Raw genomic sequence first — 26,156 nt, 5'->3', positions numbered from 1 at the left:
ATGCACACCCTCATTTCCCAGTCTTTTTCATTAAGTGTGTTGTCTGGATGCTTATTTCCCACTCTAACAGATCTGTCATTATATGTATTTTGGAAAGGATCTCATTGTTACTTTTGGGCTAAATTCAGGATATTCATTGGACTAATCCAGACCTGTCAAGTATTTGTAGCCTCAACTGAAATCAAAGGGAAATATGCTCTCATTACATAAAATGCCATCTAAAAGCTCTGTGCTCAATAAAACCCAGGTCCTTGATCAAGGAAGATACCCCAGATGAGTGCATACTTTTTTCTTAACATCTATATGCCTTAGTTCTCTAGTTAAAAGCAGGGTTGGTGGTTTTCCTGCATCACAGAGGGGTTTTGTGAAGATACAGTCATTAATACTTGTGAATCACCCCATTATTGTAGTCAGAGAAGTCATAGGCAAGCCTGTGAAGAAATGAAAAAAATTCTGTCTTCAAAGCCAGGTGTGAACATTGCAAGAAATGGGACACAGTACCATGCAGAGCAGTGGCAAGCAAATGAAATTTTTAATGGTTTGATGGCATTCTGAATAGTTTGGGGAAAATAGTTATACTGATTCTCTAATGGAAGATGGTTTCAATCTTAATACATTTAAGTGGACTATTAGATTGTACAGAGAAGTTTGTTTATGGGATTTCTTAACTTCTGAGTGTTTGAACTTGCACTCTTTTAAGAGGCACATGTGTGCACATGACTAAATGTATAATATGCAGTTATAATTTAGTGCCAAAAAGTGCAGACTTTGCACCAAGATCTGGTTTTGGATATATGTCTTAGTGATTTGACAGGTGTTTTAGCACTTTGATCTACGTATGTTTACTTTTGGTTATGTGTGTTACTTCTCTTGGTTATCTTAGCCAATAAAACCCTTTACCTTCCATTTTTGAACTTACAAAGCCAACGGTCAAAAAGCTGGAGAAAGTTTAAATATCTATCTATCTATAACTTTTCTCAATGTTGAAAAAGGGCAGCAGGAGTCACACCTACATTTCTGCAGTACTGGGGAGTGGCAGGAATTGTTTGGTGTGGTGCAGCAGCAAGGGTGGCACAGGAACATTCTTTACCCTGTGTGTTGCTACACTGCCTGGCCTGTCCATCATACATAGTTTAGATTCTTGGACACTGATGCACTATAAAGTGTCGTAGGAGTAAGTGTGTAAAATTAGATAATATGCTGGAAAAGCTTCAATGTTACAGAGGACCCAATGATTGCAGCAACTGAAAGCATACTGAAAAATGGTGTATGCCTGTGAGCAACAGTCACTTACTGAGCTATTCCAAATCTAATGTGGATTGTGTTTCTGGTGTTTTATTCCACGATCCTTTCAGACCGAAACCTAGAACCCATTAAGCAATACCCTGTAACATCCCCAGTACCTCTTAGGTGTATACAGAAGTGTAATATTCATGACATAGCAGAAACAGTGTTGTCAAGGGAAGTGGGTTGTTGACATAGTAAGATACAGAGAGCAAAACTTTGGTCCCTTTGAGAGTTTTGTCCTTTCTTTAAGAAGAATTGGGTTTCGTATGGTGTGGCAAATGTGTTTACATGTTTGGTTTGTGTTATGAATTTAGAGCATATTATTTACAGGAGTTATTTATGTGTGTTGTACTTTACATGCTCACAGGCATTGCATGTTTGGCATTCAGTATTAGTATGGTGGCACTTCTTAATTATGCATAATCAGTTCTGCAAATGATCTGGTTTTTCGTTGGCAAGATGAAAAATTCAGCATATAAGTCTGTGTTTAAAAACCTAAACAAAACATCTGATTTTCCTAAGGTGTTTCCATCCTGCTTAATGCTTATATTTTCATTTCACTGTAGTTTACTTGAAACAAACTTTTTTTTCCCTCCAGAAATGGTATTTCTCTCTTTGTTCAAGAAATGTTAAGAAAATCCAGTGTAATTATCTCTGACCTTCTAACTTAATATTGTTCCATATTAGAATTTGATACAAGCTGTGCTCATGGGAAATGGTTCCGTATGGTATGTAATTTTTTGCCATTCATATCAGAAACCAGTAAGTTACTAAAATAAAAAATAGCATTCCCGTTCAGATACTGCACACACATTTTAGCCATGAGGAATTACAGGGCAAACAACTGATTTGTGTTGAACTTGTTCTTTCAAATAAAGAATGATTTAAGACAGAAGTGGAAAGGAGATAAGTTTTTTCTTTGTAAACAGTGTATCTACAGTTGAAGGTTTCTTGTTTAATTGTAGATTTGGGAGCGCAAATGAATTCCACTTACTAAATTCCATGTTATTTTTTTTTCTTTTTTCTGGAAATAATTGATTTAAAGAAAGATCAGAGAGAGAGCAAAAACAGTTAGACTTGCAGAAGCCTTCAGTTCCTGCTATACCTCCGAAGAAACCTCGGCCACCCAAAGCAAACTTTGTGAATAGACCTGGTACCTTGCCCCCAAGACGACCAGAAAGACCAGTTGTGCCTGTGACTCATACAAGGTATTGTTTTCCTCTGTGATATGCTTTTGGGATTAGTAGAAAAAACAGACATTTAAATAATTCGGATTTTACAGTTAATATCACAATTTATTTCACAGCAAACTCTATTTAAAGAAAAAAAAAAGGAAAAAAATGAAATCCTGTTAGTCATCTGAGTGGATTATAACTATCTTCTCAAGAATAACATTCTTAGACTGTTCATGACATGTTCATTTCTACTGATGAACACACTGTTACTGCAACATCATTTCCCCTGCAGAATATGTGGGAAATATCTGCATCAGCATGTTGTGCTGTTGCTGACTTTCTCAGTTTACTTCAGATTATTCTAATTTAGCCAGGGCACTAAGTCAGTGCAAAAGCTTGGATCGTACTGAAGAACAGCATTAGACAATGCACTTTCAAATACTGTCAGTTTTGTTTCAGTCTGTTTTCTTTGATCATTTTAGATCTGTTTTTAGTCCTCACAGAATGTTCTTTAAGCTGGTGCCACTACAGAATACTGATGTCAAGTATTTATGCTGTAATGTTGGTTGTTACTCTGTAGTTACATGATGCTCTTTGTCAGAGGTAGTTACAGGCTTTGAGGACCACTGAGAAATTTGACTTGCCAACACAGCTCCATTTAATATCTGCTAGAGCTTGGAAAACCATAGATTGCAGAAATTAAAGGCCTCAGCTGTAGTCCTGATCAAGTCTAGGTGGCTACCTTGATCATTACCATTTGGATTGTACACTGTAGACTTCCTTTATGCATAGTGTATAGGTAAGAACCAGAAAAAAAGCAGTTGCCTAAAATGGGCAAGCTGCACATCTTGCAGAAATACAAGAATATAGGCATAGAAATATTTTTACTATTCTACTGTTACAAAAATAAGCTGCCATTGAACTACTGATGTTCAGGTATCCTTTGTTGTATCCTTTGCCTGGAATATTTTAAACACATTATAAATATTTTAAACATTAATGTTGTGAAGCAGTGCTTTATTGCTCATCTGTTCTCCTTTTCTCTAAGTACAATATTGTATAAATAAACTATGCATTTTAGAGATATTTCAGTTTTCTTCTTAACAAAGTGAAAAAGCAGATCTAAACAGTAACTCTTTTGCATCTTTAATTGTCCAAACTGTGCTGTCTAGCACCAAAAAAAAAGCTTCATTATTTTTATCTAATAGCATTATATTTGGAAGAATTTTAGTTGTAACAGTACTTAGATCGAAACATAGAAAGAAAGGTGATTTGTAGGGTGATGATGATGTGTATTGATGATCATAATGCCCGCAGTTTCCCTATGAATTTCTTTAGCAGCTAATTCAAATTAATGGATTTGTCTCATATAGTGTTTCTTCCTGGTAAGTTCTAACTTGTAAGGATGTTTAATACGAAGAGGGCAGAAAGTTCATATAATGAAGTAATCCATGGAATAGACTTTTAATTACTTGAATAATTAAGAAATGTGAAACTTGAAATTGAAGCAGTCACTTGAATAAAGTTGTTTTGGTTTTAAATCAGTTCAGTTTAATAAGATAGTCAATACTTTTAAGACCTGCTGGTATCCATTTCCCACATCTGAAAAACCTAAGACAATTAGAATAAAAATTGAACCGGCAGAATTTTTGCTGACCTGTTGTGGTTTAACCCTGGTGGGCAGCTCAGCCCCAAACAGCCACTCACTTGCTCCCCGCAGTGGGATGGGGGTGAGAATTGGAAGGGCAAAAGTTAGAAAACTCATGGGTTGAGATAGAGACAGTTAAACAGATAAAGCAAAAGCTGGACACACAAGCAAAGCAAAACTATGGATTCATTCGCCACTTCCCATGGGCAGACAGGTGTTCAGCCATCTCCAGGAAAGCTGGGCTCCATCACGTGTCACGGTGACTTGGGAAGACAAACACCATGACTTTGAACATCTCCCCCTTCCTTCTTCTTCCCCCAGCTTTATGCTGAGGCATGATGTTATCTGGTATGCAATATCCCTTTGGTCAGTTGGGGTCAGCTGTCCCAGCTGTCTCCCCTTCAGTTTCTTGTGCACCCCCAGCCTCCTCTCTTGGGGCACGGTGTGAGAAGCAGAAAAGACTCTGTGAGAACCACTCAGCAATAAGGAAAACATCCTTGTATTATCAATACAGTTTTCAGTACAAATCCAAAACATAGCACCGTGTGGGCTGCTATGAAGTAAATTAACTCTATTCCAGCCAAAACCAGTACATGACCCTAGGAGGGGGAAATTGCTGTAGGTATAAAGTGAGTGTCATGATATCTCTGTGGCTGCTGCTGAGCAGAAGAGGCTTTTTTTTCTATTCTGACTAAGTGGCTTGCATCTCATGCATCTCACTGTCTTTTTATGGTGATGATTGTCTTTCCATTTAAATAGAATCCTTATTCATTGGAGACAGGTTAGAACTTCAAGCGCAATAGGAAAGACAAAAACATGTGGTACGGAGAATAGTTGTCAATTTGCTCCAAAGACTTCACAGCTTATTTAAACATACCTGTGATTATACAACTTATAGATGACTCAGTTCTCTGGAATAGGCAAGCCATCAAGACCTACAGAAAGCACATTTTTACAGCTAATCTGAACCAATCTACATCCATGCTCCTGCTAATAGGGACAGGTTCCCTCTCCTGGCAGCCCGTTCCTGCAGCCTTTCTTCTGTTAGCACCAGCATTTGTGCAGCCGTTCAGCCATATGGGTCAGGGAGTTACTCCAGATGGCTATTAATCAGTTTGCAGTGGGATTTCTATTAGTGGGGGGCTTCTTTCAGGCTGATCATCTGTCTGATCAAGCTGACGGCCTGTCTGCTTGGACATGAGCAGAGGGAGGGAGATGTAACCAAGAAGGGATGGTTCCACTCCTTTCACAACAATATGGATGTAGATTGGCATTTCACAACAGAGTTGGGTTTTTTTCGTGGGATTGTTGTCATATATCTTGGTATCTTTTGTAGTCAAATGGTAGATGTTGTGACTTTCGGGCCTAAATCACACCACTTGAAGAATCTCCTCCAAAACTGTACTCACACATTTCCTAGAGCGCTTCCAACTCACATGATCCTCTCAGTTTGCCAGGAAATAGATGTGTGCAAAACAGAGTACACAGCCAGATGCTCATTGCCCTGTCAGCCAAGAAACTATGGTGCTTCTTATAGATTTACAAATATATAAGCAATTAAAAAAAAAAAAAGAAGTCAGAGACCAAAAGATAAGAAAACTAAGTGATCAGGTAGATCACTTGGAGAAGTGATCATCATCTCACCAATTAATACATCTTTCTGTGAATGTGCTAAATTTATTCTGTTGCCTTCCTGGTGGAGACTACCTGCCATATTGATAGCTGCCTAGGACTAGTTTGTTTTTCAGGTCATAAACTGGTCTCTATCTTTTTTAGTTCATAGAATACTTATCCTACCACAGTGTTTAGCTGGATATATGTTAACTTAATCTGTGACTTCCTTTTTTAACACATCTTTTCAGGCTCTCTGTCACAGCCTTCTTGAAGTCCGAAATAGGGGTTCCAGCCACTTTGTGTTTTGCTCATAAACTGCTGCCATGAGTTGAGCTTCAGGCCACCTGTCATCAGGTTATGGCATCAAAGGCAGAGACAAATGGAAAAATCAAGATTCAGGAGCTTGCTGTATATTTTAGTGTCAATGGCTAATTATAGAAATGCACATCTGTTTGGGTTGTTTCAGGGACAGATCTATAGTTTTACCCATAATTTGGGTAACTTACGTACATCATAGTTGTTGCAGCACTATGCTGGGAATAGTCATTGTGGAAAAACTATGGTATTTGTTAGGTGACCTGATAATGATGGTAAATACAATTTTTTGCATTAATTGAACAATTGTTATCACAGTAAATGTCCCAGGGATTTGTCTGTGTGACCTGTGCAATGCCAAGCTACTGGCCTACCACTGGCCCTTTTAAAATTGATTGTTTCAATAATCAGATTATTTTAATAAACTTAAGTAGTTGTGGGATCAAAAATACTACAATGAAAGAATAATCATGTTGCTTATATTTGATCTCTTGTTTGATTTAAAAATAGTTTCTCTGTTTAAAGTATCACAACACTTGACACCTGCCTGTTCCAGATATGTCTCAGACAGACTAGGTTATCGTGGTTCTTTGGACCTGTGGAAACAATATTTGTAGTCTAATCTCATAGGCAACATGCAAAAATGTGGTGGAGAAGCTGCATTTATGAGTGAATACTAGGAACCACTGAAATATGTGATGTTAACTTGAGGTTCTCTCCCTTTCTGCAGTATTTTACATCGTCCATCACTATAATTTATACAAGCCAATTAATTAGAAAAAATAACGAATAAGATGTTGAAGAATATCCCTTTGCCCTTAGGTTTCTGTCATGTTGAGATGCTGTGAACATCTGAAGAATTATTCAGGACACTACAGTGTCTAAAATAGGCTTTTTTGACAGGTGTTAAGGAGAAATGAGATAAGGTTAATCCATACAGCATGTCTTCTTACTGGAGATTGCTCGCTCTGACAGACACATTGCTATTACTCTAGTGCTACAAAGGAAGAATATTCCACTCTCTCATTATTAATTGTAAGTTAGTTATCCATTTACTCTAATCCACACAAAAACTCCAATAAAATATCTCCTCTTCTTGATCCAAATGCAGGAGTGATAGTCCAAAAGTGGAATTAGTGGGCAGTACAGTATCCGGCACTCTAGAGAAAGACTCCTCTGAAAGAAGCAATGACATCGGTAAGTGATAGTGCTCTTATTGTTTGCCTAAGAAATTTATGCTATAAATTTCTGCTTTTTAGTGACTTTGTTAGGATCCAAAGGGCAGATTGAGGATTTGGCAATTAATGTGAGTGCATATATACCAAATTTTAACTGTAGGATTAAAGGATCATTTCTACTTTACTTTAAAAAGTTATGTTGGGGTTCTCTGTTAAAAAAAAAAAAAAATAAAAAAGGAAATACAAAATGGTGAGCTATTTTGAATAGGAGAGTTTTTGTTATTTCTGTTTAAAAGTTTGAAAACAGTAAGAGGGCCAAAAATAATAAGTCATGCTTGTTTAACAGATGTATTATTATATTAATGCTGCCATATTTTTAATGCTGCAAAAGACAGGCATTTTGGTGCAGTTAGTAATCTTTACAATTTCTGATGCAAAGGAACAGAGACCCGATTCAGGCCAATTTGAATAAATTGTGCTGCAAACAGCAGTTAAGAGCAGTCTAAACTTCTCTTGAAAATAATAATTGGTGTTCTTGCAGCACAAACAGTTTAATTGGGAAATCACCTGGAAAGGAGTAACGGTGGGTTATTTCTCTGTCTTCTCTCACCCTCTTTCCGTCTCCAGTTGGCAGTGCAGGACAGATGTTTGCTGGGGAGGGTGCTGCGGTAAGTGGCACTGGGAAACAAGGTGCTTCCACCTTTGTCCCAGCACTGTAGGCACAAGCCGTGACAGCCATCTTCTACCTCTGCTTACAAATAAGCTGGTGACAGCTGCTGCCGTCGCTCTCCGCAGTCGCAGCTGTGCTGCCAGAGACCTGTTTTTGTACGAGGCAGAATCAGGGTACCCTGAATGTGTAAGCATTGCTACCCTTAGCTGGTGGTATTAAATGTTATTTTGGTGTGGTGATTTCTACCCAGACTGCTTTACTAGTACAACATTTCTGTAGAATTGTGTACTTTCAGCAATCAAACCTGCCTTTTCTTCAGACTTGAAAGGGGAGCTTTAAGTTATAGGTGCATTTTGATTGCAGTGTAACAATAAAATGCTAAATTGATTTCACATAGGTTTATGAACTCTTCAGCACCCATGTCTGCTTGTTTTAACCTTCTGCTATTTCTATGGTTCATGATACTGACATTCTTCTGGAGAAGCAAAAAGTATGTTTTTGCCCAATTTGCATTTGAGATAAACATGGAAGGCTAGAAGCTTGTGATATATTGCATGAATATTTTTATTGTAGAGATTAATATAAAGGAATGTTATGGAAATGCAGTCAAATTCTACCATTTAGTGTTTGTAACCCGTATTTACAAATTTACTTCATTTACTTACATGCAAGCCTTTGCTTACTTGAAAGAGAAAGCTATTACTCCAAATAGCATATAGTGCTGTGACAGAAGTACACTTTTTAAATCCTTGTGCTAGTTTCCTTGAAACCACTATCAGGTTAAAAGCTTAGGGTGTTTTGTATTTTTTTAATGGGTTTCGTTTGTTGTTTTGTTTTTAAAACAACCTATAAAATGTTAGGAAGGAAATTTAATTTATAATAATTTTCGTTCATTTCCAGAACTTAGTTGGGGATTTTTTGTGTTTTGTTTTGTTTTTTAAATGCAGAATAGGAGCCAACCAGAGTCCATAAATCAAACCACACACACAACATGTTGTAAAAGGTTTAGCTGGTGACCTCTTGTTACCACTAACAAGGGGAACCTATTGAACCCAAGGATAAAATAGTGTGAATACTTAGATAAGTATAACTTGATAGGGTCAAACCAGAGTGGCATTTACAAGGGCAAATCATGTCATTCTAGCCTGTTAGGCAACTTGAGAAAATAAAAAAAATAAATAAATAATTATTTTGGAATGAGAGTGAACCCAAAGATCATACCTGCTATAAATTTTCAGGAGGCTTTTGATGGCTTCTGTCAAATATTGTTAAATAAACAGCCTTTTAAGAGAGGGTAGAGTAATAAATTAAAACTTAATAAACCAAAACAATTCACAGTGAATTAATGTCTTTTACTGTGAGGAGGGGTTTGGAGTTCAGGACAGTTTATGGGGCAATGTAATTGGAAAGATTTATAACTGTGTTACATTTTTTATTTATTTACAAAGAGAACAATGGCTTGGAGAAATCTTCTGGCTATATGAGTTATTATTGAAAATGATGGATGAGCAAGTGGAGTTGTCCAGTGTATTCCAAAATACTAATGGATGGGGCAGTGTGAGCCCAGATAATATTTAACTGCGATATGTGCTACCGGTGTTGCCCCTGTGCCATGTACTCTGTGGGGAGGACAACCTCAGCTTCTTTGAGGTTCATCCTTCCAGTCAAAATGGATCTGATTAAATCTACCATTTGATGTCTTTTCAGTAATCCAAATTTACACAACGTGTTAGAGTGGACCTTTGACAGACAAGGTGGGGCTTGGAACTAGCCTTTGAAGAAAATGGAAATTAAATGGCCTTTGCAGCAGCTCAGGTCTATGATTATTCTGGTTACTGGGCTCCTCTTTATTCCTCCATTAGCCCCAGTGCCATTCCTGGGCACTGAGAGCTCTCAGAGAGGACAGAGGAAAAAGCAGCTGTCAGCCGCAAGTTGCCTCACCCTCTTTCCTGTTCATGCTCAGTACTGATGGTGAATGGTGGACTGAAAATGAATACTCCAGAACTCTCCTGGCTTTTTTGCACTAGTGATGCTAACCAGGATAACAGCTGTTGCTTTCTCAGTCCTGTAACCAGTCTAAAGCTCTTGTTCTCTCATTCAGAGCAGAGAGATGTACAAAAGTGCTGGAGATACGGTTCTGGTTATAAAAGCAAACCATACTAAAGCTGGATGGAGGGTGGTTTTCCATACTGCGAAACCTTTTTAAAGATTTCTCAGTTGGTTCCTTTTCTTTATCATGATGAGACCAAAACCTTTATGACGAGGGAGCAGAAAGTATAGAGTCCTTCAGTATGCCATCTCCCACAAACCAAACAAGTGATCAGCAACAAAAAATCAGTAATTCCATCAACAATTGAGAAGCAATATTGGGGAATCCAGGTTCCAAACTTGTATTCTGTCTAGGTCCCCTGTTCTAGATCAGTATGTTAAGCATTGCTTGGTTTGGAAACGGCATTTTTCTGTTTATTTGGTAAGTAATATTCCACCAGAACAGACCTTTAACTTAACTGCAGTATGTGCTACCAGGGTTGCCCCTGTGCCATGTACTCTGTGGGGAGGACAACCTCAGCTTCTTTAAAAAAACCTTTAAATACGTTCTCACCCAACTTTACTGATCACTGAAGTCACAAATGCTTGAGCAAGGCTGAGGTCACGTGTAATACTGTGTGTAATGTTCTCGCAGTTGCATATATAAAATGTTATTTTTATGTAGACGTTAGTGGATTACTTGATTTCAGTAGCACGTTCTGCAGAGTTGTGAGTTGACATTTAAATTTTTTGATGATAATCCAGCACTGATTGCAGTTTTGCAATCTGTACTGACAAGAGCAAGTCCAGTTCAGCAACATCACTGATTGTAATGGCAGCTATTACTACTGCTGTTCATGCCTTTGCTTCTTTCCACAAAACCACTGGAAAACTAGCCTTCAGAATGCATTATTTAAGAGGAACCATTCCCCATTCCTCCTCACTTCTTTTGTTTTCTTTTTCCCTGTTTTCAGTGATGCCTTTCCTTTCCTTTCCACACATCTTTCATCCAACTTTTCCTATTTACATCTCTTTGCCATGGGTAACTTTTCTTCATGTCATAAGGGTAAGGCTCTTTTTTTTTCCCTTTCTTTTCTGTCCTGTCTTTGCTTTACTTAACAATGCATAACAAAGAAATACAAAAAGAAGTATTTTTTAGAGCACCTAATGTATACATGGCTATTACCACTTTTTTTAAAAATTAAAAGTTCAAGTTGAGTGTACGGTGGCAGAAAATCTTGCACCGTAGCATTGAAATGAGAAATCAATATAGTTTCTTTTCTTGCATTATAAGAAATTGTAGTGACATTACATGTACTGTTTGCATGCACTGTTTGTCAATGCTGTGGTTTCATTAACCTGTTCTTACAGACAGATGGTGTCATCGCAAAGTTTAATGCATATGTTTAGTTGTGATGTCCTTAGCTGTTACAAAACAAAATGTTCAGCTACTTACTAGGATGGTTTTCTAGTCTGGAAAACAAAACAAATAAACAAACAACAAAGAACAAAAAAAAAACAAAAAAACAAAAAAAAAACATAGAAATTTGAAGAGCACCTGCTGACTGTTGGTAGAAAGTGCGCAGTCATGTCACCCAGGACTTTATCTCCAGCATTGCTGTGGTTATATCACAGTAGTTACATCTGTTGTAAAGTCATATGTACCATCAGCTGTTCTGGATTGTCAGTGGCTTTTTGAGCTCAGTTTAAGATGCTCCTAGAACAATATAAACTACACTGAAAGTTAGCCTTGTTTAACCAACAGAAAAGTGGTCCTTATGTAGAATTACATTGATTTCAGCAGCTTGAATTCAGGCCTTATTGCATAACTTGGCTTTTTTCTAGGTTATGCTTTTCTTTTTAATTCCAAAAAGAATGTTATATCTGAGGGCCAGAGCAATGACAGAAACATCTAGCACATACAATAGCTTACTAGATCAAAACCTAATTCTTCCAGAAATCTACTGAATTGTTTCAATTAGTTATTGGTATTGAGTTATTTCTGCAAGTCAGGATTAATCCTAAGTCTGTTAACTATATATATATACACACTTCAGAATCCTGCAATCCTGAATCAAGTCTTGTCTATCTAAAATTGGTTTGCTTTGGAATCATCTAACACTTAAAGTCATTGTGGATTTAAGCCAAGTGATTTAAAGAATAAACCACAAAGAAATAAAAATAATATATCAACTATGGAAGTGCTCAGTTAATCCACACGAGAAGCAGTTTCTCTGTTTGTAAAAAGACTGAGCTGCACAGGCGCTTCCCACACAGAGCCAAGCAGATAAGTCTTTCCAATATTTTTCCTGGCTCTTCACACATTTTGCATTGTATTTATGAAAGCAGTTAATAATCTTCATCAGTGCTAGTGTAAGGCGCATATGCCTTAATTGATTCCTGCTGAAGCCTGTAGTTTTGGTATGAATTTTCTTCAGAGATTCCCTGAAAGCTGGTTAACCTGAGTCCATTTTTCAACATATTTCTTCGGACTTTAATCTTCAGAGCATTTGCTAGTGGATCACGGAGCACTGGCCGAACCAACATTATTAGCCATACTCTTGCTCTGTCCCTCCCTCCAAGGCTGGTGCTAACTTGCCTGGAAAGGTAGTTAAAAATACCCTACCTGAAAATATCTAATAAACAAACATTTAAAAAAAAATAATCCTCAGTATATCGTGTTTCCTTGACCTGTACTTGCAGTTCTAGAGCTGCAACGTGCTCATATTTGTTAGGTTAGGTGATTGCTGTGTCTCTGAGTGGAAGAAAAAGTGATCTAATAAGATTTGGCCCACCGTAGGGAAAAAGATGGAGAGTATTTCCAGTAAAAGGTTGTAGAATGGAGCAGGTTTGTCTTTAAATCACAGGCTGTTATACTGTGAGACATTATAATTATTTTGCCTGAAGACACAGAGTAAAAGTTGGAAGAAAGAAAATACTGGTAAATATAAGGGTTGGATAACAAAATGTGACTCATATAATGAAGACTGAAATCTGCCTAAGCCAGTTATTTCTTTCTATGCTGCTGTTCATAATCATTTTAATATAGTGAAACAAAGGAGCAGAATTACGCAACGGGGTTAAGTAGTAATGTTTGCGTCAGTGAATCAAAACCAGCTATAGACATAGTTGTAAATGGTAAATATTGTAATCAGGGATATTTTAATGGTCCATTACATAAATTCATTAGGTCTCTTGCCCTGGAGGGTCCAGAAAAAGGCAGTGAACCAGAAATTTAAATCGTTCTCCAAGTGTGACAAATTGAGGTGCCTAAAAACAGCATATCCATTTCTTCTAGCTCAGTTTTCTTGACCTTTCAGTTCTTTCTTGGCATCTTCTAAATCGTTAAAAATAAAATCCTTATGAGGGCACTGGCAAGTGGTTAGCAAAGCTCGTTATGGCAGCTTTCTACATTCAGCTATTAAAGCAATAAAAATCAGGGTTGAAATGGGAAAAGATAGTCATATACTTGAGGAAAGGTGGCTGTCCGGTGACTCCTAGGAAGCCTGGTGAGCTGAGCTGTTTCCTTCCAAAGCAAAGAACACATCACAGTTACACTGCTTACCATGGTAAGCCTGCAGCCAGAGAGTCCTCCTGCTTACAAGTGTGTTACCCAAATATTTTAAAAGTGTCTGCAATTCACTATGGGTGGGATTATGCTGCCCTGACCCTGGCTAGGAGCACGGCTGTGTTCCTCAAATGGTACGATGCTGTTCAGCATGGAGAGAGTAGTGGAATCTGGATACTTGAAGTAGTTAAAATAATTGTGGTCTTCTGAAAATTCTCAGTAATATTCAGGTTATTGTTTGAGTTGTTTTTTAATTAATGCCATATATTGAATGGACACGAATGGAGAAGATTTTGTTTGCAGTATCTCCATCATATTTGATAACTTTCAGGGTTATTGTATTTAAACACAATATATTAATAGATAACATTTCACAACTCTATTGTCAACCTTTAAATGTATTGAAAATGATCATGAAATGAAATCCATCTCTCTGGCTTTTGTGACATTATCTTCTTCAAATGAATTGAATGCCACTTTCACTTCATTTCTTCCAGCCCTGCTGTATTTCTGTTCTGTGAAACCTCACCATTAGCATTTTGAATGTCTTGATTCTCCTATTATCCACCACTTTCCATTTCACTTTTCTCAAGGTGAAATCTCTCTGCTAATTCAAAAAGCTTTCTGTGTTCATTATGTGTAAGTGACTTTGCCCAATGACTAAAAAACCTAAACATAAAATTAAAGCTAAGACCTACGAACATTTTATGCTAGAGTAGAAAATGCAGGGGGTAAAAGGGGTAAGGGAGGAAGCATAAGCATTTAACTTTTTCTTTCTCTGTTTTTGTGTTGTTTGGGGTTTTTTTTGTGTGTATAGGAGGAGCTGAAGGGTATTTTCCAGGAAGCTCATAGTCTAATGAGCTGGGTATTTTTTTACAAACATCATCATCATGCTTTAAATAACCATGTCTACAAATGGACATAGCAATGGGGAAAAATATCCTATTCTTAATTGCCTTGGAAGAATACCAGGGAATAATTCTTGTACAGCTAACATTTTTCATGTTCATTAAATATGTTTGCTCAGTAAGCCAAACATTTTATTATGTGTACTACACTAGTATATTAGAATTACTCTGATGTCTGTCTTCCCATCTCATGAATTACTTAATGAATTACTACTGTGATCAGTGAGACAGTAGTAATGATGAATGCATCTTTTTATTTGTGGAACAAGTATCAACTGTTTTTTTAACCAGGGAGTGGCACTGTTAATTGATGGGTGCCCTCTATGTTCTATGTGTTCGACAGAACCTTCCTTGCTGTTTGTTGTTGCTGGACATAGAGAAAGCCGGACTGGTGCAGGGTTCAGGTCTGTTGGGTGCTGATGCTGCCTTACTGGCAATTAACAGGGCTGTGAATACAGTAGCCCAGACTTTATTTTTAATGACATCCCATTTGGTCCAGCTCAGGAAAGTATATAAATTTAAGCTCCTAATTTCTGATAGGTACAGAAATACAAACTAAAATCAAACCTCTGCATTTAAGGACCTCGGAGAGTATAATATAGTCACACCTATATAACCTTGCTTTCCATCAGCAAAAAATAATCAAATAACCAGTATAAATGAATTAAATACTGAGTCTACAGTATAAAGGACAGTAAAGCAGAGATCTCTTGAGTGGTTCTGTGCCTCATTTTTACTAGCTACCAGTTTACTAGATGGGAATTTTTCTGAATGAATACCTACCTCATAGGTGATGGCTGTGGAAAGTCGTAATAACCTTAGATGCAGAGTGGATTTGGGAGTGAGAACCACATCTAAATAAGGAGAACAAGCAGGGGGAAATAAAGGGCATATGAAAGTACTGGAAATGGATGTACTATTTTAGCATTGTACAGAGTGTTGTCCCTTACACTTAAATAGGATTTCATTTATAGTATCAGCTGAATGGCTGTGATTTCACTAGTTGGGCAGAAGATTCTACCTATGGAGCCTTTCTAACTTCTGCCAACTTCTACTGTGCTCTTTCTTTAAAATTAGGTGCAGGTATAGGCCGCTTTAGTTTATTTTTCAAGCTAGCAGAAATGCATTCAGACATAGAAAAAAAATGAACAATTCCCGGTATTTCGTGGTAATAGAAGCTTTGCACATAAATGTTCATCTTTGATGGTATTCATAAAATGCATGGAGCAGATTTTATCTGCCAGTGCTCATTTTGTGACCTACCTTTGGACATAGGTTGCAACAGTCAATAAAAAAGCAATGAGAGAAATACCAGGTAGAGGACAGTGGGGTCAGCGGTTATATATAGAAAGAGCTGGTCCAAAAATAGAGTAGTATTTGGAGGTGAATAACCTTAGACTATTTTAGGGCTACTGAAGGTCTCTTTCTTGCTTCTTTTTTTATCTCCCAGAGATGGAAGAATATTGCTGAATAAGGAATGTCCGATTCCATTTACTTCCTAGCTGCCAAATCATGAGTTCTTTGAATCAGTTTAAGTGTCCTTCAGTGCATATAGTTTATTGCACAGGTGCATTAATTCATTTGTTTTCCCATGTGTAATTTTGTGCAATGGTTATAATGTAGCAACAAAGCTGTATCTTCATTGTTCTGTAACAGGTCTGAAAATTAAGTATCTAGTACATGTAACTATAAACTTAAAAGCTATTTCTTCCTACCTGTGTACAATGAAAAATAGTCTTTGAATAATGAGTATCATTCCAGTATTTGATTCATGCCTGAAAGTAATTTTACACGATTTGCATTTATCTTAAGTACCTCTTGTATGTTTTCTGACTCATTTCTGTTTAACATTTGCAGTAGGGCATTTTGAAATGGAGTGAAACTGATATAAGCCATAAAAATAGATGAATGGTGTTAAGCCATTTAATTCAGGCATGTAATCACGAGCTGTGGTATTCCTTCAGCCCTCATATCGTTCTCTCATGTGAACATGCTACCATGTGGCTGAGTTCAGTAAACCCTTCCCCAGTGCATTTCACAGACCATAGACTGTTTATGCTGCGTTTGAGCAGACCTGTTTTTCCTGGGCTTTGTAGAGTTTCAGGAGCCTGTCAGAGTTTTTGCTTACCATAACCTCTGCATTACTGAAGGGAGATATTCCTCTCACCTACAGTTACTGGAAACTGGTCTGCCTCCAGCTGCAGGTGTCTGGGAACCTGCAGATTACTTCAGCTCCATCATTCTCACTCTGTGCCCCCTTAAGCAATTGCTGCAGATGCAGCACTGACAGTACAGTTCTTGAGACAACGTGTGTACTGTCTTATTATTCAGGAAAAGATTACTAACCCCATTTGATGTTGGAAATTTTGAGATTGTTTATTCCATGCCAGAGGACCCACACTGTCATTTAGCTTTCACTATGCTGAAAACCAAGCCATAGGCTCCTCTACACGTTCCCCCTCTGCTTTATTGTGTTTGAGATGGAAGGGCAATTCTGCTTGGCAATGATGACTGGATTACAGCTGCCTTTGACTTCCAGGGTTTTTTTAGTGCCATCGTGATGGCTAAACATGTGTGGAACACTGTGATACAATGGGGAAAATGGGACTTGTTTTCTTTGAAATGAGAAAAACAGTTGTGATTTTTTTCCCTTTGAGGACAATTGCCAGAAGATCAAATCAATTCTATTTTATTTTTAAGACTTGGAAGGTTTTGACTCTGTAATACCAATTGCTGAGAAGCTTAATCATCCAACTACAACCAGACCAAAAGCTACTGGCAGGCGACCACCCTCCCAGTCTCTCACATCTGTAAGTTAATTTTCCTTTTCTTTTAAAAATATATTTTTTAAACTTTTTTTTTTTTTTCTGATTCCATCCTCCCCCTTCTATTTGTGTTCCCTGGTGTTTTTACTACGTTAACACAGACATTCCTTCACACATACAGTGAGGCAGAGAGGTGCAGCTCAGGAAAATTAGTGTCAAAAGGCTGCCAGTGTTTTGAATACTGATGTTTAAACCATTCCCTCCCTTATAAAATTTGCACCCCTTTATTTGGGTGCTGCCAAGTACTACTTGCCAGCCATGACTGAGGCCAGAAAAATCCTTTATAAAAAACTTTGGAATAGACTAGTTTGTGCTAAGTATTAAGGATTTTGATAATATTTCCCAAAAGAAGCATTTCCTTTGGTTTCTCTAGGACCTTTACCAGATTTTGAGGACTAACAGACCATTTCAGCCTTCAACAGCTCTACTTCGAGCCATCATTTGTTTCTTCTCGTTTGTAGTGTAATGGTGATTTAAATTTAACTCTCTAATATCTATCTTTAGACAAGTTGGTCTCATAAACTATATTTTGGAAACTGTTTAGTTTTTCAGTGTCTTTTGCTTTGGGGTTTGGGGCTTATTTGTTTCCATGCTTTTTTGCATTCTGGAATATCAGAATGAGAGCAACTACAGATGGTTACCGGTGTTTGTGTTGCTGAAGAAAAAACTAATTGGAGGGAAGCAATAAGGACTATTGTGAAACTCATAGAACACAAAAAAGAAAGCTTTCAAATTGACTATGTACATAAATATAGAAACAGAAAAGAGAAATAAAAAGGTTTTTCTTGCCCTGTCAAATCTGTGGGGAAAGGAACAAGGGGTGGAAAGAACCTTCCCAGTTTGCGCTTTTACCAAGAGGCCGAGCAGGAGGCAGCCGGGCGGTGCCTGCAGGGGCAGCGGCAGCATCGCGGGGCAGAGCTGGTGCCTGCAGCACGGGGCGCAGCCTCCCAGCCAAGTCAGGTACTGCTCTTCCTGCGGATAGCACGGTGCTTGTTCTTATCTAAAGCAATGCACAAATGTAAATTAATGTTGAATTCTACTCTTCAGTAATATTTCATGAATGCTTTGAAACCATTCTGGCCTTAAAAATTTGATGTAAAAAAAGGAGATGAGGAGAGGAAGAGCCCTGACTTTAAGTATTCTTGCTTTGAAAATGATAATTAAAAAAAAAGTCACCACAGAAATGCTTTTTTTCCTTCTTTAAATTCTGGTACAATAAACATACCTGCACCTCTTTTTTTTTTCTCTCTTGTGATATGTGTGTGTTTGTCTACACAGTCATCACTTTCAAGCCCCGATTTCTTTGACTCACCAAGTCCTGAAGACGAGAAAGAGGAACATGCTTCCATTACTCACAAAGCTATGGAAGCATCAAGGAAAGCAAGGACTGTTACAATATCACAAGTAAGTTAATCGGAATACCTCTGTGTAACCATATCGTGGAATCATAGAATGTTCTGAGTTGAAAGGGACCCGCAAGGATCATCAAGTCCAACTCCTCTTATCATGTGTGCCTTGATTTTTTAAAACAGTATTCAGATATTTGGTTTTCAAATTTAACTGAACAGTCACCTGGTAACTAGCCCTTTAAAGAAGCTGAAAATTGTAAAGGTTACTAAAGATTGTTCTGTGTTTGAAATGCAAGTCTGAAGTGAATTGCACAGTTAAAATGTCTTCATAACCATACTGTGAAAAAAATCCTTCTAGTGTAAATCCATTTCACAGAATCAGAGAAGCTAGGGAAATACATTTTAGAAACAAAAGCCCTTTTTTGCAACTGTAAACTGAGTTTACATTAGAAGAGTCTGTAGGCAGGGAAAAGGCAACTCTTTAACCTGCTCCAATAGTATATGAATTTGAATTTGCAAGTATAATCACTTTTTATACTGGTATAATTGTATTAATTTTATAGCTTTGTGCCATTCTTAGTGTATATTGGTAGAAAAGTATAGAATAATTTAATATTACAGGAGGAGTGTGTAGATCAGGCTTTAGAGATTAAAGCTTTTTTTTAGTACGTAAAAATATATTTAATGATACAAATATTACAGTCTAATTGTATAACAAAAGTATTTGAAAGATGAAGTCATCATGCACTTCTGTGATCAAGTTTAAGGATAATGTCTTGCTATGTAGCTCCCTCTTCTGGGAGCACTTGCTTTAAGGAATGCTCTTTGGGCCAATATTCATAAATTCTGTGTTGGTTATGTCAAGGATGTGGATGACATTCCTGTAGAACAAGTTGACTGCTATCAGAAAGTATCTGCTTGAGGCTTTAGTGTTGATAGCGAGTTGAGCTCTGGAACTAAGTATTCAGTGTGGATGACTCCAGTTGTGCCTTGCTCACTTGCTCCAGGTTTTAACTCAGCTGACATCTCTTTTCAGTCCAAAGGAAACTTACATCTACCAATATTGTGTTGGATTATTATCCATGAAGGATCCATTTATAGGTAGACATTAGTCACACATGCACACACACACATATATATGTGTATAAAATGTTAAAAGGATATTATTAAGGTCATGAAGCCAAGCATTCAAGCCACTGGAGTGATTCAGCTTTCTTGTGATTATAATGCCATTTTTATTTCTATTATCATAGTGTTTTTCTGCAGAACACTTTTTTGATGTGGTGCTTGCCCAGGACAGGTTCTGTGCTCAGTCACACTTATGTAGTGGAGAAGACTGGTTTTTTGCAGGACTTGATGGATCTTATTCTCTCCTCCCCATCAGACTTTCTCTCAATTTTCATCTGACCATTAACTTTTCTCTCAGTTACCTTATCCAGCCAGTGCCACTGCCCCAGTCCCCAAGTCTTCACTTATAGTGTTTCCTTTCACTTCCATACAATTTTTTTCTTAATATCTTACCCTATTTGCCATTGAACCTCAATAGCTCTTTTTCAAAGATAGAGTTGGAGAGTTGCCTAGTGCTTTTTCCTATTCTTGGCCAAATCAGATTTTCACACACTCTTGGTAACTGTTGTATAATGCACACATTAGTATTGTCAGTTCACAATATGATAAATAATTAAGACTCACCTTACTTGCCATTGTGATAACTGTATTTGTACACTGTTCTGTGCATGCAATGAAGTAGCTGGTCGTGTACATTAGGTGGACTTCAGATTTTCTATACCTTGTCTAATAAGTAAAGCAATGGATTGAAATTCAAGAAGCATGGGATCCTTCTGAAATACCCACATAGTTCCAGGGCAACTAGGTTAATGCTGCAGTTCTCTGTTAAGTTCCTCGAGGAATAAAGAGTCATTGTTAGTTATGGGGATTCACAGAAGCTAAAGTTAACATAGGACAGTACCTTTATTTCCTGTTAATATGTTATAATCTTGAAGCCATGGGATTTTGTTTTTCTTTTTATATCATAGCAACAAGCAAACTTTAGAAATATTTTGCAATTTTAGTAACTGATTTTTTAATTTTTAATAAATGTTGAGTGTTGAAGATTCCTTCAATGGTTAGTTGAAAATTGTAAATTTAATCTGCAAAAAAAATCCAACTTGGATTCTTGGCCACACAGTTTGGTACTCTGCAGGAGACATCAATGGAGATAGATATGTTCTCACAAACTTGTGAGAGAAACACTAAGCATCTTTCCTGGGTTCATTTCACTTCTAAGTTTAAGAGCCTGGAAATGCTTGTTGCTGACTGGTTGTAGCAACTGTGGAAAGTCTTACTGAAGCTGTCTGAACTTCAGCATCCCAGTTAGACCCCCTCTGATGTGCATATATAAAGATAATGACTAATTCTTACATTTGTCATGCATTGGCCGAAACTGTCCGTATTTTACTATGAACCGTGTTTGGTAGAGGTCTGTTGTGGTTTAACCCAGCTGGCAACTAAGCCCCACGCAGCCACTCGCTCGCTCCCCCAGTGTGATGGGGGAGAGAATTGGAAGAGTAAATGTGAGAAAACTTGCTGGTTGAGATAAAGACAGTTTAATAGGTAAAGCAAAAACCACACATGCAAGCAAAGCAAAACAAGGGATTAATTCACCACTTCCCATGGGCAGGCAGGTGTTCAGCCATCTCCAGGAAAGCTGGGCTCCATCACAGGTAATGTTTACTTGGGAAGACAAATGTGATCACTCTGAATATATCCCCCACTTCCTTCTTCCCTCATCTTTTTTTGCTGAGCATGAGGTCATATGGTATGGGATATTCCTTTGGTCAGTCAGGGTCAGCTATCCCATCTGTGTCCCCCCTCCCAGCTTCTTGTTGTGCCATGCCAGCTGCACAAGCTGAAAAGTCCTTGACTACTTAGCAGCAACTAAATCATCAGTGTATTATCAGCATCATTCTCATTCTAAATCTAAAACCCAACACTATACCAACTACTAGGAAGAAAATTAACTCTATCCCAGCTGAAACCAGGACAAGGTCTGATTTTCATAAAGCTTTCTCCAGACATTAAATGTTATTGATTTTGTTGCAGGTGTCTGATAATAAAACTTCTTTGCCTCCAAAACCAGGAGGTTTGGCTAGTGGCAGTAATGTGCAACCATCACTATCCCCCTCACCATCACCTGGATTTCACTCAATTGCTATGGGAACAACAGGCCACAGGTCAAATTCCCCATCCCTGTTTGGTACTGAAGGAAAGCCAAAGACTGAGCACTTGAGCCAAGGTCAGACTGCCCTGGAGGAGCTGAGAACACAAATTAAGGAGCTAAGAACCATTATTGAAACCATGAAAGACCAGCAAAAGTAAGTAATGTAAATCACAACTGTAGGTGGGATGCATCCGTTCATGTGTAGGGGAGGCAGTTTCTTCCTGAGCTTGCTCTCCTCTGTGTTACTCTGCACAGTTTGCCTTTGTGACTGATTTTCATCTGCTTTCGTGACAGAACATGTTCAGGGGTAAGAAGCTCAGGAAAAAAGACTGACAGTATCCATCTGTAACAGCTCTTTTTTCCTCTGTTATGACATAAGCAGATGTTTATGGGGTATTAAAGTTGAATTACAAGCTATAAGCAGTGAAAAAGTTTCTTATGTTGCTTAATTTGCCAATAACTATTTTGGAACTCTCATGTATTCATCTCAATAAGGGGTGCATTTGTTCCAGTTGTAGTAAAAATTACTACAAGTTCTTAAAATTATAAAATCAGTTTGTTGTTTGACTGTTAGCACATTTTCCCAGGAAGCTTGTATTACAAAAGAAGTAATCAAATTGTGATTAGGACATTCGAAGACCTTTGTGTTTGTGACCCTGAATCTTAATATTTTAGTGCTGGGCATCTTTATTTTCTTTGTGCTGCTCATTTCCTAGGAGAAACTGGTGCTGGTGTGCAGCTTTTGCTATTCCTGAGAATATTTAATGTTTTGGAAGCTAAACTTTCACCAGCCTTGTCAGTTGTGTGTAGCCCAGGCAAGAAAAGGGGAAGCAGCGTGCAGAGACTGTGTCAGAACAGAGGTGTGGCGGGAGTCTGGGAGAAGATGGGGAGGGCACAGTTCCCGTTGGATCCAGCAGTGAGCCCCATGGCTTCGCCTCTTTGGCTGCCAGTTGCTCCTCTGGTCTCCCTGGCCCTTTCTGCACAGGCTGCTTCCACCTACTGGTTTCTGTCTTAAGGTGAGATCACTCAGTGGGAACATGAAAAGGTGTCTGCTCCCTATAGCTGTTTTCTGCTTCCTGACAAAGAAGGATGACAGCAAATCGATATTTGGGATCATTAAGTCTTACAAATGAAATGGAATGTTACATTGTATTGCTGCGATAAACAGCATTTAAGTGGCTTAAGTACATGATAGCGTGGGCAGGACTTGTGTTACCAGTTCCTATAACTCACCAACCGCCAATATCTATCTACATTTTGTGTGGAGAAAAGGCCACTGGGTGCTGATAGAGTTTTGATACAGCAAGTGCAGAGCAAAACCTGTGGATGCAGGGCTGTCGGGAGGAAATGTGTTATTCATTAGCCAGATGGGGTGTGGGGGGGTGCTCTACTTTTTTTATAGTCTTTCCTCTCTGTAGTATAGCGTATAGTATACAAGAGTGTACTGACTTTAAATAGTTGTTCAGAGGAAAAAAGGTGACTAGTGAAACAGGAAAAAGATGTCTCCAAGAGGTGCTCCTTTTTATTTTACTACTTTAGTCATTTCATTCCAAGATTTTTTTGCATTCTTTTAACAGAAAAGAGATTAAACAATTGCTGTCTGAGTTGGATGAAGAAAAGAAGATCCGTCTACGATTGCAGGTACTTAAATTATTTATAATGTTATGGAAGTATTGGCAGGTTTGACTTAGCCTCAGGAATGAGACATAAAGCTCTGCTAAGATACTTAAATTCCAGTGAAACAAAAACTACTAACATTTCTGAAAGGGATATACCTGTTCCCTTCATGGTGTTGCCAGTCTGTGTCATACACCTTGCAATACTGGGTTCTTACTGAAATGCCTGTTAGTTATCTAAAAATTTGTTAGCACAAGTAGACAAATTTTAAAAAATAAACACAATATAGTATTCAAACTGTATTTTTTAGTCTCAGTGTTAATGGTTTGATTTTGTCGCAAGTGATACCTTGTATTTTTTAATGGTTCACTGTCTCCCAGAGCTTTGTATTTTATAGTAGGCTTGTCTCAGTGTTGCTATGCTTGGAATATTTCATATAGTAGGATTTTTATGTCTGTTACAGACTGTACTCAGGTTGTCTTTACTAAAGCATCCCAAACAATATAAAAGAAGGTGCTCTGAATAAGATCCCAGTGGCTGCTGCCATGGTTTGCAGAGTACCTGAGCTTTAGGTGTTGTCATGCTGGCTTAGTCATTTGCCAGGTAGCACCTGCCCTGCCCGTGTGAGAGTGATGGAACTGGGCCTTTGTTGAGATCATTGACTGGGCTGCTTCAAAATGGAATGTGGCTGAAACTGCTTTTCTGGATTTCAGAGAGTGATGTACTTGATCAGTGATTTAGTATTGATTATATTTTATATTTTTATGGTTCAAGTCAACTGCTCTCTTTCTTTGTGCTAGAGAGAGAAAACTGAATTGTAATTTCACTGGGCTGTTCCTGCACAGTAAAGCGCTTGGGAATGTGGCAAAGGGAACTGGTGGAACTGGAGACTTCAATGTCCGTTCTCCAGGGCTGCCTAAAGGACTTCATTCATGCAGCCACATAGGATTATGGCTTCTAGCAACATGCAATTCATATTACTCTAAAATTGAAATTTATTCAGATAAAATCAATGAACATTTTTAATAGCTGCTCTTGATTTCGTATAGCAGGCCAGACTATTCAGAGGTCTGGACTCTACCTCCTAAGATGGCTTTATCTCTTTATACAGAGACCTGCATTGATGGTTTTTAAATTATGATACTATAACTTTATTCTTTTACTCCAGTTCAAATGTTGCTTATATTGGTAAATGTTCAGATGCTAGACAAGGAGGCATAATTAGCTTTACATGAAGATGAGAGTCAAAAAAAAAAAATGAAACAAACCACAAACTTGCTTTAGCTTTAGAGTGTTCTGCTAGTCACAAAGTGCAGCTCTCAGTCCATGTGTTAAAGACAACAGCCTCAACGATATGGTGCAGCTGAGCACTGAGATGTGTCTCAGTACATCTAATACCCCTAGCTCAGGGTTTCCAGTGTCTGTCTGAGTGGTCAAATGTACAACAAGGGGTGATGATGGCTTCAGCCACCTCCTTTGACTCCACAGCTGTACCTCAATCAGAGCCCTTAAGGTGCCTGGATGTAGCCTGGTGTGTGTAGAAGGCAACTGCCATCTCTGCAATAAAAAACATCCCTACGGGAGAGAGACAGTAGTTTTTGCTCCTCAGCTAGCAGTGTTCATCGTCTGCAGTTCAGTTTACTTGTGCAGCAGCTGCTGCACAGACAGAGTGCTCATTCTGCAAGTAATTCATGGCAGCAAGCTGCATGGCTTCTAAAAGATGTGACTTAAAGAGTTTGAAAGGTCTTGTGGCGCATTCAATGACTATACTTGTCAAGCTCTGAGGGGAGGAAGCCATGAGTGGTCATCTTATACAGCTGAGAAGGTCACCCCAGTTCATGAAATCTGTGGAAATAAGGGTACTATAAAACTGGACACTTGTGGACAAGGTGCAAAATGTGCTTTTCAGGCAGAATCAGCTGTGTCTCGGTTTGTTAAAGCAGCTAATCTCATCACAATTTTTTTTTCTTTCAGATGGAAGTAAATGACATAAAGAAAGCTCTTCAATCCAAGTGAATACTTGATAGGTGGAATGTTGCATTATTCTTCATGACTGAGACTCAAATTTGTGCCCCAGCCAAAATAACTTTGTGCCAAATGATTTAAGAATTGCCTCAACATCCCTTTGTTTGAAGGATTAGCACAACAGTTTTTGATAGCACAACAGAAATACCAACAGCGAAGACAGAATTTCCACCTGAAGCAGTGCTGTGCAGCACTAGTTGTGACTGAAATTGATCTTGTGCTAAAGGCTCTCTACTTCAAGATCCTAGGTGAAATGAAAACTCAGGCAGTTTAGTCCATAGTGGTACTATTTTGATGATATTTTTCCATAAATAAAATGTATTTCAGATTATCTGTTTACAAGCTTTATGATTTTGACTTTTGGTTTTTAATTGTCTTTTGTCACAGATTTTAAAATGTTTGTACTGCATTATAGCCAGGAATGAATGTTAACATTGGGACTGGAGGGATTATTTTTGCTTTGAGATAGAACAGCCTACTCTTTGCTATGGTTTTAAGTTCTGATAAATATGCAATTTTATGTCCCCAGGCCCTCTACAATTTAAACTTACGTTGTGTACAGTAATGTATTTACAAGAAGGAAACAAACCAACAGAAATCTGGTCTTTGCAATGATTTGTGCCTTTCTCTGCCACACACTGACTGGAGCCAGTTGCAATCCAGGTCTCCCTAATGTAGCTACCACCACCAGGAGGACTAGTGTCCCCGGTGCCCGGCGGAGGTCAGCTT

At 38.1% G+C, this 26,156-nt stretch overlaps 1 protein-coding gene across 4 annotated transcripts in view; it reads left to right on the top strand.

Annotated features, from left to right (window-relative positions):
* SH3KBP1 (SH3 domain containing kinase binding protein 1) overlaps window positions 1-25,682 on the top strand; it is a 141,207-nt gene extending 115,525 nt beyond the window's left edge. For 2 of the 4 annotated variants that reach the window (XM_080356242.1, XM_080356245.1), the window contains 7 exons: window positions 2,333-2,495; window positions 7,151-7,236; window positions 17,092-17,201; window positions 18,495-18,620; window positions 21,668-21,939; window positions 23,363-23,426; window positions 25,377-25,682. In XM_080356242.1, coding sequence (XP_080212368.1) covers window positions 2,333-2,495; window positions 7,151-7,236; window positions 17,092-17,201; window positions 18,495-18,620; window positions 21,668-21,939; window positions 23,363-23,426; window positions 25,377-25,418 — 863 coding nt within the window. In that variant the 3' untranslated portion in view covers window positions 25,419-25,682. The remainder of the gene's footprint in view (window positions 1-2,332; window positions 2,496-7,150; window positions 7,237-17,091; window positions 17,202-18,494; window positions 18,621-21,667; window positions 21,940-23,362; window positions 23,427-25,376) is intronic. The other 2 variants (XM_080356244.1, XM_080356243.1) reach the window with 1 other exon arrangement.
* Window positions 25,683-26,156: the final 474 nt, after the last annotated feature.

Source organism: Nesoenas mayeri, assembly GCF_963082525.1.
Source record: "Nesoenas mayeri genome assembly, chromosome: 1".
In the NCBI taxonomy this organism is placed as follows: domain Eukaryota; kingdom Metazoa; phylum Chordata; class Aves; order Columbiformes; family Columbidae; genus Nesoenas; species Nesoenas mayeri.
The sequence above is the reverse complement of the archived record's forward strand: the minus strand, read 5'-3'. Positions and strand labels throughout refer to the sequence as shown.